The sequence below is a fragment of the Morone saxatilis genome, unplaced genomic scaffold (assembly GCF_004916995.1).
Source record: "Morone saxatilis isolate NCDOM2014 unplaced genomic scaffold, NCSU_SB_2.0 Contig23, whole genome shotgun sequence".
NCBI lineage: Eukaryota > Metazoa > Chordata > Actinopteri > Moronidae > Morone > Morone saxatilis.
The window spans coordinates 9,005,450-9,023,943 of NW_023339796.1; the positions used below are offsets into that span (position 1 = coordinate 9,005,450).

Genomic DNA, 18,494 nt, shown 5'->3' on the forward strand with positions numbered 1-18,494 from the left:
TTTACTGTAACAATGGATGTCTCTTTCCCCTCATATTGGGATATATAAGATAAGATAAGACCTCTATTGTTTCCCAGAAGGGAAATTCAGGTTTTGCAGCAGCAGAAGGACAGAATAAGTACAGATAAATAGAGGTGCAAAGCTGGATTGTTAAAGTGAATGGTATAGTTAATGTTTTGCATTTCTTTGTTGGTTATTAACATTTTCACTGCATTTTCACTGCATAGTTTCAACAGCAAGTTGTGCAAACAAGCTCAGTATTTGAACATGCAGAATGTTATGATTTGCATTTAATATGACAAAAATGAATGTTAAATAGTTGCTACAGGTCATTCCACTGACTCTGTCACATTCTTTTTTTCCAGTAACAAAGCTGAACTGTGCACAGCAGTGCTCTAAGAGATGCAATGGAACATCACCCAGCGACTGCTGTAATGAGCATTGTGCTGCGGGCTGCACAGGACCGCGGGCCACCGACTGTCTGGTGAGAGAAAGACACCTCTATATGTGGGAGAAGAGTAATGATATGATCAAGGAGCTGGGGAGGAGTCGAGCTTAAACAACAAAACACATACTTCTGCATCAAATTTGGATGAGAAGCCTCCAACAAAACAAAGCCCTCACTCGGCAGCATCTGTTTTTATGATCAGAAGTCTTGTTATTAGTTTCAGTACCAATGAGACATGCAAGTGCTGATTAAATCTTTCATTTGGCAGTGCCTCGAGTATTAGCGTCTACTCTCCCTCTCTGTGCAGCTCTGAGGATTAAGCCAAGGCTGTGATAGAGGAATGCTGTGTTATCATTAGTGTGGGGCTCTGTTATGGTCCCAGTGTACTGGATGACTGTTTGTGCTGCAGGTCTGTCGGGACTTCCAGGACGAAGGGGTGTGTAAGGACTCCTGCCCGGGCCTTATGCGCTACGACCCCAACCTGCACCAGCTGGTACCCAACCCACATGGAAAGTACAACTTCGGGGCCACCTGTGTCAAGACCTGCCCACGTAAGAACGACTATAAACAGAGAAGCTTATTCTAGGTTTATTTTACTTTTAGCCAAGATTGTTAATAAACGTTTCATCCTGCCAGACACTGATATATATATATATATATATTATATATATTTATTGCTTTATAAAAAAGCATGCACTGTTGTAGCTGTTGTCTTGACAGTCAATATAAATAAACTATGAAACACATCATGCATGAAAATTAGCTTTTTCACATTGTGGTATGCTGAACAACTGCCCAGGTTGTCCTTCAGGGTTGTTAGACATTCAATAGTTACAGTTAGTCTCAGTTTAAATATAAACTGTATAAACACAGAAAGAAAATGATTGAGTTTCAGGGCCTGTTAATGCAACACTGTTCTTTCTCAGTTTAACTTCCACAGATCTGTCCTAGTATTACTGGCCTGCAGCATTATTATGTACCCATAGTAATTCTGGTGGTATAACCCACACAAGTTATTACTGCTTAAAAGCACATTTGGTTTTAATCTTTGTTTGGTTTTCTTTTTCGGCTTAGATGCTTTTAATATTCAATCTGTAAATGTTGAATATTTTATGATTATGAAGTAAACAGCTTGTATTTTGCAATCATTCCAGATAACTACATTGTGACTGATCACGGAGCGTGTGTGCGGACATGCAGTGGTAACACATACGAGGTGGACGAGGGAGGAATCAGGAAGTGTGCCAAGTGTGAAGGACTGTGTCCAAAAGGTGGGGGGTTAAGCAATCACTGGGCAACATTTTTGACTCATGTACACAATATAGTTTGTAGTGGTGGAACAAAAATAAGTACATTGACTCAAGTACTGTACTTAATTACAATTCGAAGGTACTTGAGTTTGAGCTATATATATATATATATATATATATATAGTAAAGCTATATTTAGAGTGCCGGTAGATGGATTTTGTTATCTTTAGACAGAGACAGACTAGCTGGTTTCCGGTCTTCACACTAAACTAAAACACTGTTGTAAATGAATCTACTTAGTAGTATGTAAAATGATCATGTTAATGCTACTTTTATTTTCACTACATCAAGTAATAATCCAATTCTATTCTAATATAATAATATACCACTTCAAGGGAATATACCACTGGCTAAATGGTTCTTTTGATACTACTAAATTTTGTTTATAATAATTATAAACTAAATTTTACTGTACTTTAGATGGTGGTATTGCTTATTTTACTAAAAAGGGTCTGAATACTACACTACAGTGCTTTCTCTAAAATGCCTGGCTCAGTTTGGTTTAGCCTAATACCAAAACTAGAGTGAGGTCAAGGGTTTTAAAATAGTATCTGTGGTGATATTTGTTTACTTCATTGTTTACAGTGTGTGACGGACTTGGGACAGGACACCTGGCTAACACCCTGGCTGTCAATGCCACCAATATTGACTCGTTTAAAAACTGCACAAAAATCCATGGCAACATTGCTATCCTCCACCCAACAGTTCATGGGTAAGTCAAGGACATTAACAGTGTTAGAGCGTTCATGCTTATCTATATCACCTATATCAACTGCAGTAGATTACCGGGCACCGTTCACCAGTGGCAGATAAAATGTACATTCTTTTTATTTGCAGAGATCCATTCACCAAAACACCAAAGATGCATCATTCCCAGCTTGATGTGTTTAAGACTGTTAAAGAAATTACTGGTAAGACTGCATAAGACCTGAGTAATGCATGACACACAAATGCATACTAAAAAAACTGATATTAACAATCCGTTTGTTGTTTCAGGACACTTGTTGATTCAAATATGGCCAGAGAACATGAGCTCACTCAGTCCTTTTGAGAATCTGGAGATCATTCGAGGACGAACTAAGCGGTATGTTCCTTAAAAAGACCTCCCGTAGATTCACAACCACTGGACCACAAGAAATAAATGTCTTTTTCAAGAGCTGAGTATTATTCAAGGCTATCATAAAAAGTTTTCTTCTTCTCTTCCTGTTCCATCTTTTTCTTTTTTTGTAGTGGTAGCCGCAGTCTGGTTATAAATCAACTCAGTATCAACCACCTAGGCCTTCGCTCACTCAAAGAAATCAGTGATGGAGACGTGTTCATCATAAAGAACAAGAACCTATGCTACACCAGCAAAAGCCACTGGACGAAGCTCTTTAAATCAGAAAGCCAAAGTGCTACCATAGAGGAAAATGCTGATGCTGACACATGTGGTAAATTGAATTTAGTTTTTCTCCACCCCGATTTAGTCAGATCCTATTGTTTTGTTTTGTGGCTTCTGATTACGTAATGCACAAGCCAGATTTAATTAATGGAATCTAATTACAAAATTGGATAATTATGTGGGAAAGATATCTTTTTGAGATTATATGTTTGTTTTCAGCTCTGAGGAACAACACTTGCGACAGGAAGTGTACCACGGACGGCTGCTGGGGCCCCGGTCCTAACATGTGTTTTGCCTGCCGTGACTACAGCCGTGATGGGAGCTGTGTTGACTCCTGCAACATCCTGGAGGGGTAAGGGAGGAATTTTGGGTTTTAATGCCTTTTAAGCTCTGAAATGCAGTGTTTCTTATTTTAGACTAACAAACAGCCTTAACATCCGATCTGTTTGCTGTACAGTTAACTCCTTTTCATACTACGAGCATTTCCAGACTGACATTAGATGAGTTTGGGTAATTTCTTATTGAAGCGAATGTAAAAACTAATACGATCCAAGGTATTTTAAAGTTAAACCTCCAGTAGACATAAGAATAACATTTCAGCTGAAATGGTACATTCACTCATATCTGTTTACCTTCGCAGATCTCTGTCAAACATTGAATCTCAACATGCTTACAATTTAACTTATACCCTCAACAAGGGGATCAAGAATTTCACTTCATGTAACTGTTTGAAATGTGGTGCACCAGCAGTGAGAGTCTGTCAGCTTTGTTGTTGTTTTTGCAGAGAGCCGAGGGAGGCCATCGTCAATAAAACCTGCATGGAGTGTCACCCCGAGTGTCAACGCGTGAATGGGACTGCAACCTGCAGTGCGCCTGTATGTGTCTCACAACAACTAAACTATCATTACAAACATCCATAAAAGACAAAACCTCCCACCCAACACTTGGAACTACCGTAGAACATTATTTATAAATCTAAAATGTTTCTGTATCAGTCACTCAGAATCAGAGAGCACCACAAATGAACAATTACGCAGCCTGAAATCCATTGCAGCCACAGGGCATATCCTGTTTTGGATCAGGGGTGTTGCTGTGTGATCTATTCTACTTTTATACACTCATAATCCCGTTTTTGACTAAAAACAATACTTTCAAGCCCCATAGTTAGGAGTAACTCTTGGAAATGTGGGGTATCGTTACTGAAAATGGGCTATATTAAATTGCAGCACTTGATCACGATAAGTGTCTCAGAGAACAGAGTTGTAGTGACCTAAAGCACCTAACATTTCTGGGTGTGTTTTCATCTCTGAACATTTGCATCTTTATGAGGAGGATGGGTGCAGCTTGGTGTGAGAAATTATTACTATGAGACAGTGCAGTTTACATAATATTTACTACTCTTCTCAGGAGAGTTGTAAACATCATGAGTCTTTTTTTTTTTTTTTTTTACTTTCAGGGTTCTGGAAACTGTACGAAGTGTGCCAACTTCCAGGATGGACTGTTCTGTGTGTCTCGCTGTCCCCAAGGCATGCCAGGGGAGGACGACATGCTAGTGTGGAAATATGCGGATGAGAATAAAGTGTGCCAGCTATGCCACAAAAATTGCACTCAGGGGTAAGAGCATTGTTCAGCCAACCTGAGAACTGGCTCTACATTTTCCCTGTGTTGCAAACATTTGTCTGTCGTAATGTTGATGCAGTAACTTAATCCAAGCCAGAAGGATCAGCTGCGGTTCTGTTGGCACAGATTGGAGAGGGAGGTCGGCTTTCAATATGAAGCAATTTTTGCTGAGATTAGTGATGAAATCGGACAATTTAGGAGAGATGTTGTGGACTAAAATGAAAGGAAAATACCACTGATTTGACATTTTTGCCCATTTAGAAATGTATATATTCATACCATAATTTAGAGATTTCTGATTACTTTGATTTGCATTGGATCCATTCAGTTCAGTATTCAATGGATAAAGGTCTACACTGCATTATAGAAAAGAAGAAATTAACTGAGAAAGAAAGGAAAGCAGACTTACATTCACATTGATGGAGTATCCACATTCAGCCATAGTGGTGGCTGGTCGGTATAGTGATGATTAATGAGGGAAGTGGTTCAGGGATAACAGAATGTCCTTTAATCCACTGCCATTAAGCCGCTGTGTTGATGAGCTTTTGTCTTGTGAAACTTTTTATGTGAACAAATATGATAAATCATTTTCCACAACTTTTCCTGGCATTTTTTTTGCACTCACACAGTTTAAAACAGTTTTTCATTAAATTAAATATGTTCGGAATCTACTGATGACTTGATGAATTTCCAGGGTGAAAGCACAGTGACGATAAGCATTCTCTGCATTGATTCCTTTTACAGGTGCAATGGGGCTGGTCTCCAAGGCTGCCAGAATAAAAGGTGAGTAAATACAGTAACACTGATAATCAATGCTGAAGTATACACAGAGTTTGCCTAAGTTCGGCATTCTAAATCTAATCTCTCCTTGTTTATTGAATTTGTAGATGTGCTCTGTTTTCTATCTGCATTTCTAAATCAGCTTCCACCTGTCTTTCAGCTCTTCTGGTCTTTCTATGATTGCGGCTGGTGTAGTTGGTGGACTGCTGGCTGTTCTTATTGCGGCCTTGTCTGTCTTCGTGTTGCTACGCCGACGCCACATCAAGAGGAAGAGAACCATGCGCAGACTTCTCCAAGAGAGAGCGGTAAGATGAGGGTTGATTTACAGGGATATAAGCTGTACTGTTTGCAAGAGAGTATGTAAGACATTCAATCCGTCTTTTCCAGTTGGTTGAACCTTTGACTCCAAGTGGAGAGGCACCAAACCAGGCTCTGCTGCGGATCCTGAAGGAGCCTGAATTTAAGAAAATCAAAGTGCTGGGATCAGGAGCTTTTGGTACAGTTTACAAGGTAATAATGTGCTTCATATTCATGTCTCAAAACACCTTGTTGTCAAAATTACATTCCAGCACTGAGCTTTACTGAAGCTGGAGCTCAGGAGTACTGTATGTGCCAAGTTTACATAACCAACACCCGTCAGTGTTTTCGCTCATCTACATCTGTTGTCAATTTTTCAATTAAAAGACACATTTTCAACTTGCCAGATCATGCATGAGTGACTCCACTCACACTTTCAGTGCTGTGTGTGTACGTACATACTTGTGTGTGTTTACACAGTGACATTGAGGGAACTTGAATATTTTGAATACAGGGACAAAGGCTGGTCTCTACAAAGTTAACCATCTATTTTAGGGTTGCTTTTAGGTTAAGGTCAGGGTAAATCCCCAGACAGAGAATGTAAGTCAAAACAATTTTCTTAGTACAAAAACAATTGTGCATGTGTGCTCTTGAATTTCTATCTTTGTGAGGACCAATTTGAGTTTTAGACCTTGACAGTTTTTTGGAAAGTAAGCAATTTTTTTCAAAGGGCTATTTGAGGATAAAGACTTGGTTCGAGGTTTAAGGTTGGAATTGGGTTTAAGTTATGGTTAAAGGGTAAAGGTTGGGATTAGCCATTTAGTTGTGAAGGCTAAGGTTAAGTTTGGTCAGTAGCAATAGAATGAGTCAAACTGCCAACATCACGCTGTAAAAAATACAGGTCAAATCCTGCATTCATAATTTTATATTTTTTATTCTATTTACTGTTCCATTATATTTTAGAACTGGTGATAAGTTTTCATATACAATACAGTACAACATTTTAAGTGGAGAGTACAAAGTGTTTGGGGACGGGGTTGTACTCACCTAGTACTTACAGTAGATGTCAGCATTTGTAATTGTACTGTATACGCTAACATTTGTCTCTATGCACATAATTCTGGTGTAATTAGAGAATATAAAATAACACACCTGTGTCCACACAGGGTCTGTGGGTTCCAGAGGGAGAGGATGTGAAGATCCCAGTGGCCATCAAGGTTTTGAGAGAGGCCACGTCACGAAAAGCAAACAAAGAGATCTTGGATGTAAGTTTACTGATTTATGTGGTACATTATACTGAGTCATAACTAAAAAGCCATTCATTTGAAATGTTATTTCCCAGCCTACTTCAGTAAAGTGTGTGCTGCTGGTGGGAAATGACAGTGGAAATATAAAAAACTATGCATATTTAGTTTTGGAATTATAACAATATTTTCACTGGATTAAAAAGGCTCAGAAGTACATCAATGTGTTGCTCACAGTGCGTGACAATTATTGCTTCCCAGATGTCAATTTAACCGTAATGTATACTCTAATTTATAGCACATGCAACTTTATTTGAAACTAATGACTACTTATTCTCTATGACACATTCTACTTATTCTATTCTAAAGAAGAATGTGTCATGTTTCTACATGGTGACCCTCTTATGGGGCTGTAGGAAATGGGATTAATTCATTGGATGGCTGTGCGTGGGCGTTGGTGTTTAATCCAAGGCTGAGGTGTTCTGCAAAGGAATGCAGTGCTGTAGCCACACTGAGAAAGCAGCCTGTGTAAAATGCATTACGTTAACAGCTGAATGGGCATCTTAGATCCTGTGATTTTGTGGTCTTGTTGCTCAGTCATTGTGGATCTGGAAGTTGTGGTGGACACAGCATGTCCTCTGAACGTCATGACCTAAGGGCAGAGGCTCGCTTTTAAATATGCTTTGAAGCCTCTTTCTCGTCAGACTGTCAAAATTACAGAGCTCCTAACAATCAAATGGTTATTTACTGAACATTTCTGATACTGTAATAGGCACGTAGAAAATATTTGGGGTACAATTAATATGCTCATGGCAGGAAACTACTAAATAAAGCTCAGTTTGAAGTGCTGTTTGCATGGCTCTACTTATAGGAACTGCTGATTATCCCCATGGTTTTTTCTTTAAGTCGCTTTCCTGTTATAACGCTCTCAGCTGAGCCACATAAAATATGCTTGGCTGGGTATGACTGCTGAACAACATTATTTTTTGTGTGTCTACATGTGCACCACAGGAGGCTTATGTGATGGCCAGCGTGGAACACCCCCACGTGTGTCGTCTGCTTTGCATCTGCCTGACTTCCACAGTGCAGCTCGTCACCCAGCTGATGCCCTATGGCTGCCTGCTGGACTATGTCAAAGAGAACAAGGACAATATCGGCTCCCAGTACCTGCTTAACTGGTGTGTGCAGATCGCCAAGGTAAGAGAGAAACCGTGTAAAGGCTTCAAGTTACATGACAGGTTCTGTTTTACACACCCACTATACATATTAAGTGATCAAGATACAAACAAGTCAATGTTGTTTACTGGCAGTAACAATACTGTTTATCCCATGTCTGTGTGGGTTTTTTTAGTCATACAGAGAGAGAACAGTAAATGCTGCCTGTAACTGCTAAGAAATACTGTTGAATAATATGACTCATCAGGTGATGATGACAAGTATATCAATATATCAGATGTGAGGCGCTTATGTAATAACTTCATCGTTTGTTTGACAAAAGGGTATGAACTACCTGGAGGAACGCCACTTGGTACACCGTGACTTGGCAGCAAGAAATGTTCTGGTGAAGACTCCTCAACATGTCAAGATCACTGACTTTGGTCTGGCCAAACTCCTCAATGCAGATGAAAAAGAGTACCATGCAGATGGTGGAAAGGTTGGTAGAGATTAAAGTAGTGTAAAGTGTCATTCTGTCTGTCATGAATATTTCAAAAACACATTAAATTCACTTTTAGTTTTAGTCTTTTATAGGCCTAAATATGAACAGCCTTATTTGTCTATTTATAACCTGTGACAAATTAGATGCTTGTTTGACAGGTCACTTCCTGTAGATGAATGAATTTGTAGTTTTGCTCTAGATTATATCTTATGCAAGTGGTGTAGTATAAATAGTTTTGTCAGTGAACTGTGTTCTACGAGAAATGACAAATCAGATAAATTCCTTCTTTTATCAATGCTTCTTTGTGCAACTGAAAGCAGTATTTTCCACACAGAAAAGTAGTACCCAATAATGTTTTTCCCATAATAAAGTAGTAAAATATATTACAGAATGTCCTATCAACATATTTACTGATCGTTATTACCTTATTATGTTATTATCAGAACAACATGTGTGATTTATTATTTATTTCCAAACAGATGATAAAATCATTTTGACTGGTAATGTAATACAATATTCGGTTCCTGTCCAGAGATTTTATTGCTCACCAGAGGTGCAGATGTGGAGACAGTCCCGTTCTTTGAAATTCATCTAGACAAAGCTGGATGTCAAAAACAGACACCTGCTACTGTTGAGATTTCCTTTATTTGTTGTTGCTATTCTGAAACATGTTGTTAATTAAACATTACAGTTTTCCAGACAGGAATTAAGTCTTGTGTTTGAGTGAAAGACAGTTAATCATCTTTAGTATGGGACAAGACTTAATCCATATGCAGCAAACCATCCCTGAAATTATTTTTAAGCTTTGTCTGACACACTTTGTGTGAGGACAGCATACTGTCAACCTATAAATTGAAAACTGTACCAAAAAATGTTTTTACGTGACCATTGCAATTCTGCACCTCTAGGGTACAGTACAGTTACATTACATACTGTGTGGGAGAGAAAGTAGTGGATTTAAATTTAAGGAAACACTACAGTACTTTGACTAGATGTAATTAGGGTACAAATTAAGTCATTATTCATGTTAACAGGCTATTCCAGATATTGCTGTTGAGAGTCCAGTGGCCACAGTTGAGGCTGCTGTCTCAATGAGCTAATTTATCTTCTCTTTATGATCTTTAAAAAAAAACAAAGGCATGTCAAATGTTGTCGGTAAAAGTGATCTGCCAGAATATATTGTGTGTTATTGTTCCAGTCTTGGCTTATTGTCAAAATGTACTCAAAGGAACATTATGGTTGTGTTTTTAAATCATTATTATCATTAAATAGATTATTAAATTACTACTTTTTGTTCCACAGGTACCAATTAAATGGATGGCTCTTGAATCCATCCTGAACAGAACATACACACACCAGAGTGATGTATGGAGTTATGGTAAGTCTTGCGCTTTGGGATGTGAATACATGCTCTACCTCTAACCCAGTGAGGCACGAATCCTGCTTGCAATGCAGATTGAGATCCTTGTGTAACTTCCGATATGTAAAACAGCTGAGTTCTGTAGTCCTGAGTATTGGTGACAGTCTCACTGGAGAAGCATTTATTTATTGCTAAATCAAGTTTTTTAACAGCGAGTGCAGCAAAGAGAGGAAAGCCATTTTGAAGATAGGATGTTGTTCTTGGATCTAATAAGGCTTGTCAACATTTTAAAACATAAAATGAGATGGGAGAACATCTTGCTAGCATCTGCAATTTTAGGAGGCTGGTAGCACACACCTACACACCAGCTGTCTCAGATGGACAATTGTTGTGTCAACCCACATAAACGGTTCTTATACCCCAGGAGCACACACATGCACAGATGCCTACACACACACACACACATACTTGCATATAGAAAACAAATACAGTACAGCTTTCTTGTGTAGGCCAGCTTCCAAATCTTCTTTTTCCCGAGGGTTTGATCATGCCTTCCGCTCAATATGGCAAAAGCATCAGTAGACCCTGGCAGAAGGGACTGGCTTCCTTTCCTCCTTTTCCCTTCTTCAGTTCCTCCAACACAGAGATGCATCCTGCTAACTCCCACTCCTGCAAGCAGAGCCAATTTGTCAACATTTCTATTTTGATGCTCTGTATTATTTGGAAAGCTTACATCCTGTCACTTTCATTTCTTCTCTTTTATTGGGAGCAAAACAAAGTGAATGACAGCTTGTCTGACCGACATATACCAATTGTTCTCCTTTCTCTAGGTGTAACAGTCTGGGAGCTGATGACATTTGGGACCAAACCATATGATGGGATTCCGGCCAGTGAAATAGCTGGGGTCCTGGAGAAAGGGGAGCGACTGCCTCAACCACCAATCTGTACCATAGATGTCTACATGATTATGGTGAAATGTAAGCTTGGTGTTATATTGGTTAAAACCCTTTCCAAAGTACATTTACATGATATTTTTCTTTGCTGCTGTAGCTAATGTCTGATCATTGCCCCTCAGATAATGTGTTTCATCTCATCTTCTAGTCTTAAGATGATTTCTGCTGATGTGTGTGTACAGGTTGGATGATTGATGCAGATAGCAGACCTCGTTTCCGGGAACTAATAGCTGAGTTTACAAAGATGGCTCGGGATCCTTCTCGTTATCTGGTCATTCAGGTATAATTTTACCTCAGATATAACAGTCTTCAATATGATTTGATGATGGATTGTAGTAACCTATTGAACACTGTATTTCTATTCCAGGGTGATGACCGCATGCACCTGCCGAGTCCCACAGACACTAAATTGTACCGCAGCCTCATCAGCGGGGAGGACATGGAGGACGCCGTGGATGCAGACGAGTACCTGGTGCCACAACGTGGCTTCTTCAGCAGCCCAAGCACCTCCCACACCCCGCTGCTTCACTCCACAGTAAGCTACTTCCTATAAAAAAATCTAAGGAAAGGTTTTGGATTGGGTGTGTCCGTCTGTCTGCCTTTCTGTCTCAGGTGACATTTGTGGTGCCACGGTTCAGATTTCGTCCATTGTTTATAAAAGTTGAAGAAAGAAAGTGCATTTTTTTGTCATATAAGTACTGTAGACAAAACAATCATGCTCTGAACAGCAAAATAATTTAACATGAGTGGTCTCTGAGTCTGACTGACTACTTCCTGTATATGTAGAACTTCCACAAGGTGGTGTAGTTTTACTGAAAATGCACCCTACATTACTTATTATTATATATTGTCCACCTACAGTATTATTACAAAGTACACTGACTGGCCTAATAGTATGCTGTCATTAATATTCAAAGGTGTCGTCTCGACACTACTGCTCTGAATGCTGGAGTAAATTTCAAAAAGAAAAAAGTATTAAGAAAACCAAAGTGCTAAATAATAGCAGAGAAAGAGACAGAGAAAGACCCATAAAATCAAATACACTGTAAAGACTATGGTATATATGTGAAAGTACTTATATATGAACAAAAGGCCAACTCTACAACTATATTAGAAAATGGGCTACAGTTACATTTAAACGGTAGCAGCTGTTGACCTAATCCACCAATCATAAAGAGATTCAGCCAGAATGAGCCAGAATATAGTCACAATACTTTATGCTGTAAACTTCAGCAACGACAAAGTCAACTGAAAAAAGTTAATTGGTACATGTACTGAGGAACAGATACCTTTACTACAGACACACACACCAGACCCACTCACATTGACCTTCTCTATCCAAACAGTGACAGAGGAATACCAGCTGCTTTGGAGGCAGGAAGCAGCGTTCATTTATTAAGAAATTGCACCAGCAGTCCAACACTTAACCAACATGCAGTCAATTGTTTGAAGATATAATTGTTCTATTTTAACTTGTCTTTTGGGAAATGGGATTTCTGCATAAATCATCAACCTGTGAGTCATTATGGAACGCAGAGTCATTTTTTCTGCCTCGTTGAAGGTAATTACCTTTCACTTTGAAGCGGCAGAAGCAGAACACTGACTGTTGGACTGAATCTGGGTGATCATACAGCGCAGAGAGTTAAACTAATTGTTCTGACTTGAATCTAAGAGGCCAGTCGCACCTGGCCTGAACCCTGCTGACCCCAGTTGCCCTCATTCTGTTTAACAGTCACCACTGGGACCATTTCTCCTCTTCCTGACCCTACCCCCTCGTCCTCATCATCATCTCCTCTCCCACGTTTCCTCCCAGGTGCCCTTTGATTGATGAGAGCTGAATGAGCAGAACTATTCCACCTTAGGTTCAGTGAAGGCCATGCGTAGGTCTGGCTTTTCTACCTGGGATCATTGCCGGCCACAGACAGCCTGGTTAGCTCATATAAGCTTTAAAGTTTGATTACCTTTGCAGGCAACCAGGCGAACCTTTTCAAATCTTTGTCCAACAAAAGCTAAGCATAAGCCTGCTTTTGTAATATCACTGTTGGGGCAAGGCCCACAGTGGGTCGAGAAATGTCTTACACATGGTCGCTCCTTCAGCGTGTTTAATTTCCTTTTCTTGTTGGAAGTAATTGCATTGCCACAGCTGTCACTCTCTTCTCTTTATTCGCTCGGTTTCCATGGTTTTAAGGCCGTTCACAGTTCTTGACTTGAGAATCTGACAGACACAACAAAACCTGTCACATAGCCTGAATGAATATGAATCTGCTCAGTGGACATTTATTTTGATCCTCATCAGCTTGTTCTGAGATGACAGCTATGGTTCCTCAGGCACCATGAAAAACACATTACTATCACTATTCAAATGGAACTTATTGTCCCCTGAGAGGCTTTAAAATAAGTCACATTGACCAAAAGAAACACACTCGCTTCAGAAAAACTATAAATAAAAGACAGTAGTCAGAATCCAAGACAACCAAAGTAAAAGATGAAAAACAATGAAGGATTTGCCGAATCAAAATTGAGCACAACAGACTATTGTTTTGTTACATCTTAAACCTTTATTCACTTCATGTCTACTTTATGGATAATGGAGGCATATTTTATATATTTTATATAATTTGTTATGGATCTATAAAACACAATTCCCTGCTCTGCATTCACTGTGGCGTCATCACAAGACATTAAATCAAGTTTATTTTGTCTATTTTGCAGAGCCTCAGCAGTAGCATTGGAACGTGCCACAGCAGAAATGGCTTATTGGTAAGAGAAAGTAAATCCTTTAAACTGCACTTAAAGGAAATTACTGTTCTCTTTGTATTCTTTTTTGCAGAGTGCCACAGCCCTAAAAACCTTTGTCCTTTTTTTGCAGAATGGACTCCCGAGCAGAGATGGAAGTATCGTTCTCCGGTATATTCCTGACCCCACAGACAAATTTTTAGATGACGCCTTCCAGCCAGCTCCAGGCAAGTATCCTCCTACTTCAAAATCACTATTTTTTTTATGTGTTTCTAATGAATTTCAGTAAAGCTCTCCCCTTGTCCCTGTGTTTGATTCAGTGAGGAAGTGGGACATCTAGTGGACAAGAAGCGTATTGCTATAGTTATTGCACTGACGTCCCAGCTGAAGAACATTATGCCATTTACCATTTGGTGTAATCTTTCTTCCAATGTGTTTAAAGGACCATTAGTGTATAATTATTTAGTCTTGGTGACTGTAATAGGGTAAACCTTAGAACCTGCCCCCTTTTATTAAATTACCACCATACAGGTGCTTTTCTGTTTACCTTAATAAGAGTTTCCAATATTTTTCAGATCAGCCCCATTTTCACCACCTGCGGCTCTAATGATTTAGTATAGCCCTTCTATATAGTTTGGGGTTTTGGGAGAGACATTTTTAAAAGATTAGTATGTAACAGACATCACAATACAGAATTATAGGTTCTAGTAAGGATAAAGCTCCACAAACTACTGTATCCTACATTTCCCATAATGCATCTCAATAGCATCTTCTTGTTAGACCCTCCAGTTTGTAGCACAGGCTTTTTGTCAAACTTTTAAAGTCTTCCAGCCCAAGCCACAATAATGATGATGATAACATGATTTGTAGTTAATGGGCTGAAAGGTGCAATACCACTATTATGGTCTGTTCCACATAATAAACTGCCTTCTAGTTTCTATTTTAGCTGTGTATACACTTGAGAAACTATCTAGTGCCCTTGCTAACGTTACTGACTTTCTTACAGACTACATGAACCAGAACGGAGTCTCAGATATGATGAATCCCATCTACCAGCACCCTGGTCCACCTCGAACCATCCTCCCCACCATCTCTTCAGATGACACAGAGACTGAATACCTGAACTGCTTTAAAAACGGGAACAGTGGACCCGAGTACCTCAACGAGGTTCCATCCCCCGCAAACCCCCCGGTCATTTCCAACGGCACGGTCCACAGCATTCAGAAATACCAGCCCCAGAATAGCATAGACAACCCTGATTACCAACAGGATTTCACTCCCACCTTCAAGACCCATGCCAACGGACACATCCCTGCGGCAGAGAACGCAGAGTACCTGGGCCCAGACTGAGGACATAGTGGATACAGACAAGAAATAACAGACTGTTTTTTTCTGATCCATTAAGAAAGGGCATTGATGTCTTGGCTGGGAAAGCATAGTTAAGTGGTACCATCAATTATCCTATATATGTTGTATCCTGTCTTAACGAGTCAGGACGCACTCTGTGCAGCTTCCTGTGTTGTTTGCATGCAGTAATACTTGTCAACCAAAACCCCTCTCATTCCAAAGAGTTTTTTCTTACCACCAAACTCCAAATGACTCTTTCGTGTTGAAAGCTGGACTGACGCTGACTCGTACATGACTCAGTTGACCTGAGAGTTGCTGGACCAGACACCTACATGTTGGAATCAGAAAGTGAAATAAAGAAAAATCTCTCTGCAAGTTGTGCACAATGGGGCTGCTATTAAATGTAAACGCCTCCATCTTTTCAGGAGGCAGAAGCTCTGTTGCACAGAACAGAAACTGGCAGCTCAACCCAAAACACAACCTAAGGTACACGTGTTGTAGAATCACAAGTTAGACACACAATTAGTCAACAGTATTGATATGTTGGAAATTAAACACCTACTGGTGCTTTCACTTGATGCTGAAGCCTCGCAACATTTCTCCATGTTGTGGTCAAGATGATTTAAAGCGAGGTTTTAAGAGTAAAATGATGGCTTGACTGTTGGTGTCCTCTGTGGCCTGACGACACTCATCCTAAAGGATGAGTCAATGAGGAAAGAAAATGTTGCAATGTGTAGAATGTATAGTCTGTTTAAATGGGAATACTGTTGAATTGTAACATTTAAATGTGTTAACTTTATGCTCTAAGACAGTTCTGTATGTACTACAAACTGGTTGCGTTCTTTCTCGGATTGAAAGAAGAAGGTTTGCTGTGTCCCCTGATGTGTGGTATCACACTAACTATGTAGAGAATGTAATGGTAAATATAGCAAATGTGATTGTGGTTGTATTCACACTGCTGTGTTTTGCTGTTGAAAGTCTGCAGCACTCTTGTAGCACAAAGCATATTTGTGTAGACCCACAAAGTTAGCTTAACTCTGAGCTTTGTATCAGCACGGTACTTTGTGTACCCAGGAAGCTTTTTCTGGCCCTTTTTTAACTGATGACTTCCTGCAGACAGTATCTGTTGTAACAAACTCTATTTTACTGATCAGCATGTTGACATGGCAACAAAAAAATCACCAGGAAAAACTGTAGAGTTTCAGAATAGAAAAGAAAAATGCTGGTTGAACTGTCTTAGGTCATGTAAGTAACTTGTTTGAATTTTTAGATTGGAAGTAGTTTTCCCTGTAAACGTGAGTTGTTTTATCTGAATGGCTCTTTGTCGAGTCAGAAACTAGTAATGTTTCTAGTCTAATGTATCTATATTATCTACTTTTCCTTGTCTGATTTATTTTTATTTTTTAAACTAAAGTTGTTTTACACACGGTGTTGACACCATATCTATGAATCTGCTCTTAGCTTTAAAGTCTTGTGGTCTTGCAAGAGCATTAACTTTTCCAATATTATTCCTAGTTTTAAAGGAATATACTATTGTAGCAACCCATAAGCCTACTTTTGCAGATTTTACACAGGTACATGTACAGAAAACAGCTGATTATGCTGCAATATACCCTGAATTAGTCACCTATAATTTATACTCAGTACACAGTTTTGTCACATCATACGTGAATATGCACTTAATCCTGAATTGTGATGATTTCATTCAAAAGTGAACATGAATAAATCTTTTCTATGGAAATACATCTTGTTTGTTTTTCACTGCTTTGACAAGTTAAGGGTGAGATACAGGAAACCCAAGCATTCACTAATCTACTCAGTCCTTTTATCTTGACAGCACTTCAAGTAACAACTTGATGAAATTTGTTTATCAGATAGTCAGCGAAACAAGAACAGCATCCACCTTGATGTGTTGCTGTTAAAACTCATACATTTGAAAGGCTCTATAGTTAAGAGTGTGAGTACCAGCTTTTGACCAGCATGCCGGGACTTAAAACTGCCACAAGATAAAAGAGCTTGATTGAGCATTAGAGGACAAAACCTCATTCTATACATAATATACAATGTACACAATAAAACAATGCCTTTTAATTTTCAATAGATCAAAGTTAAGCTCTACTTGTTGTTCTTGTTTTCTATTCAGTGGCTAACTCACTGTAACTGGGGGGAAATGGTGTGATTCTTTTTAATCAAGAGGTTTCTTTCCAGTGCAAGATATGGTGCTGTCTGCTGTGTTCGGGACATAAGAGAATAAGTGAAATTTAAATGTTCACCTGAGGTTATATTAAACTTTCCAATTATAATAAGCTTTAAGCTCAAAGAACTGCCAGAACAGCAGATTCTGACCAATTTAAAACTTCAGAGTGGTTAAATTGACGATGGTTAAATGATGTTAGACGTTGGGGTGTTAGGGATTGGGGTTATGTTCAGTCTTTGCAGGTTTTAGAGATGTTTGAGTTTAAGTTACAAACTGTTGTATTTAAGCATTATAGGCTGCAGATGTTGAGTTTAGATCTAAAGCAGCTGAAAACTTCAAATATTAACACAAAGACTCAGCTAATCTGCTCCATCAGGACTGTTTGGGTCTGCTTTGATCAGATTGGATTGGATTGACGGTTTCCCCAAACATTAGTTAGAGTAACAAATCATTAACAAAAACAGAGAGCAAGAAGATGTGTTCACATGAAACATAAAAAAAGAAGCACACATCAATAGTTAACAGGCTTCCTTTTTAAAGAGGAGATCAATGTTTTATTTTATTAATAAAAAGTAAGGGCTTTGAAATGGTATATTTATGGCTATGGTATTTCCCCATTATCATTATTATTACTATTATTATTATTATTATTATTAAAATCTTAATCCTAATATCGTAATTTCCATAAAGATTCTGCATAAAGACGATGTCACTGTAGGTGTAACCACCCAATAATTGTTCTCATTTTGGCATTCAATAATATATTAATCATATTCTGTTTAACGTGGTATAGAGGATTTTGACATGCATTCACAATTAGTTTTCCTATAATTTCAAGAAGGTTGGGGAAGTTAGTGGTCACCAAAAGCCAGTGTAAGTAAGCTAAATGTTTAAAAATTCAAGTCTAAAGGCTGATGCTGGTATCATATAATAAAATAATGAAACTATCTTCTTTAATTAAAGTACAGTCAAGTCCCTTCAAGCCAACAATATCAATTTAGGATATAATTCCCAAATGGAATACTTCCTGCTTTCTGAAATATGATAGATTATTTGTTCATGTAAGTTTCCATGTCTTCAGTTTTATTTTCTAATATTGCTCTTTGTCTAGGGGTGTAAATTAATAATAATAATAATAATATAATAATAATACGTTTTATTTAA

General features: G+C 38.7%; 1 protein-coding gene across 1 annotated transcript in view; it reads left to right on the top strand.

Annotated features, from left to right (window-relative positions):
- egfra (epidermal growth factor receptor a (erythroblastic leukemia viral (v-erb-b) oncogene homolog, avian)) overlaps nucleotides 1–16,878 on the top strand; it is a 39,814-nt gene extending 22,936 nt beyond the window's left edge. The window contains exons 6-28 of the mRNA XM_035670577.1: nucleotides 366–484; nucleotides 858–999; nucleotides 1,603–1,719; nucleotides 2,344–2,470; nucleotides 2,596–2,669; nucleotides 2,755–2,842; nucleotides 2,989–3,188; nucleotides 3,359–3,491; nucleotides 3,924–4,014; nucleotides 4,596–4,753; nucleotides 5,504–5,542; nucleotides 5,700–5,844; nucleotides 5,927–6,049; nucleotides 7,003–7,101; nucleotides 8,092–8,277; nucleotides 8,579–8,734; nucleotides 10,040–10,115; nucleotides 10,928–11,074; nucleotides 11,233–11,330; nucleotides 11,418–11,585; nucleotides 13,763–13,810; nucleotides 13,920–14,013; nucleotides 14,793–16,878. Coding sequence (XP_035526470.1) covers nucleotides 366–484; nucleotides 858–999; nucleotides 1,603–1,719; nucleotides 2,344–2,470; nucleotides 2,596–2,669; nucleotides 2,755–2,842; nucleotides 2,989–3,188; nucleotides 3,359–3,491; nucleotides 3,924–4,014; nucleotides 4,596–4,753; nucleotides 5,504–5,542; nucleotides 5,700–5,844; nucleotides 5,927–6,049; nucleotides 7,003–7,101; nucleotides 8,092–8,277; nucleotides 8,579–8,734; nucleotides 10,040–10,115; nucleotides 10,928–11,074; nucleotides 11,233–11,330; nucleotides 11,418–11,585; nucleotides 13,763–13,810; nucleotides 13,920–14,013; nucleotides 14,793–15,136 — 2,972 coding nt within the window. The 3' untranslated portion in view covers nucleotides 15,137–16,878. The remainder of the gene's footprint in view (nucleotides 1–365; nucleotides 485–857; nucleotides 1,000–1,602; nucleotides 1,720–2,343; nucleotides 2,471–2,595; nucleotides 2,670–2,754; nucleotides 2,843–2,988; nucleotides 3,189–3,358; nucleotides 3,492–3,923; nucleotides 4,015–4,595; nucleotides 4,754–5,503; nucleotides 5,543–5,699; nucleotides 5,845–5,926; nucleotides 6,050–7,002; nucleotides 7,102–8,091; nucleotides 8,278–8,578; nucleotides 8,735–10,039; nucleotides 10,116–10,927; nucleotides 11,075–11,232; nucleotides 11,331–11,417; nucleotides 11,586–13,762; nucleotides 13,811–13,919; nucleotides 14,014–14,792) is intronic.
- The last annotated feature ends 1,616 nt before the right edge of the window (nucleotides 16,879–18,494 follow it).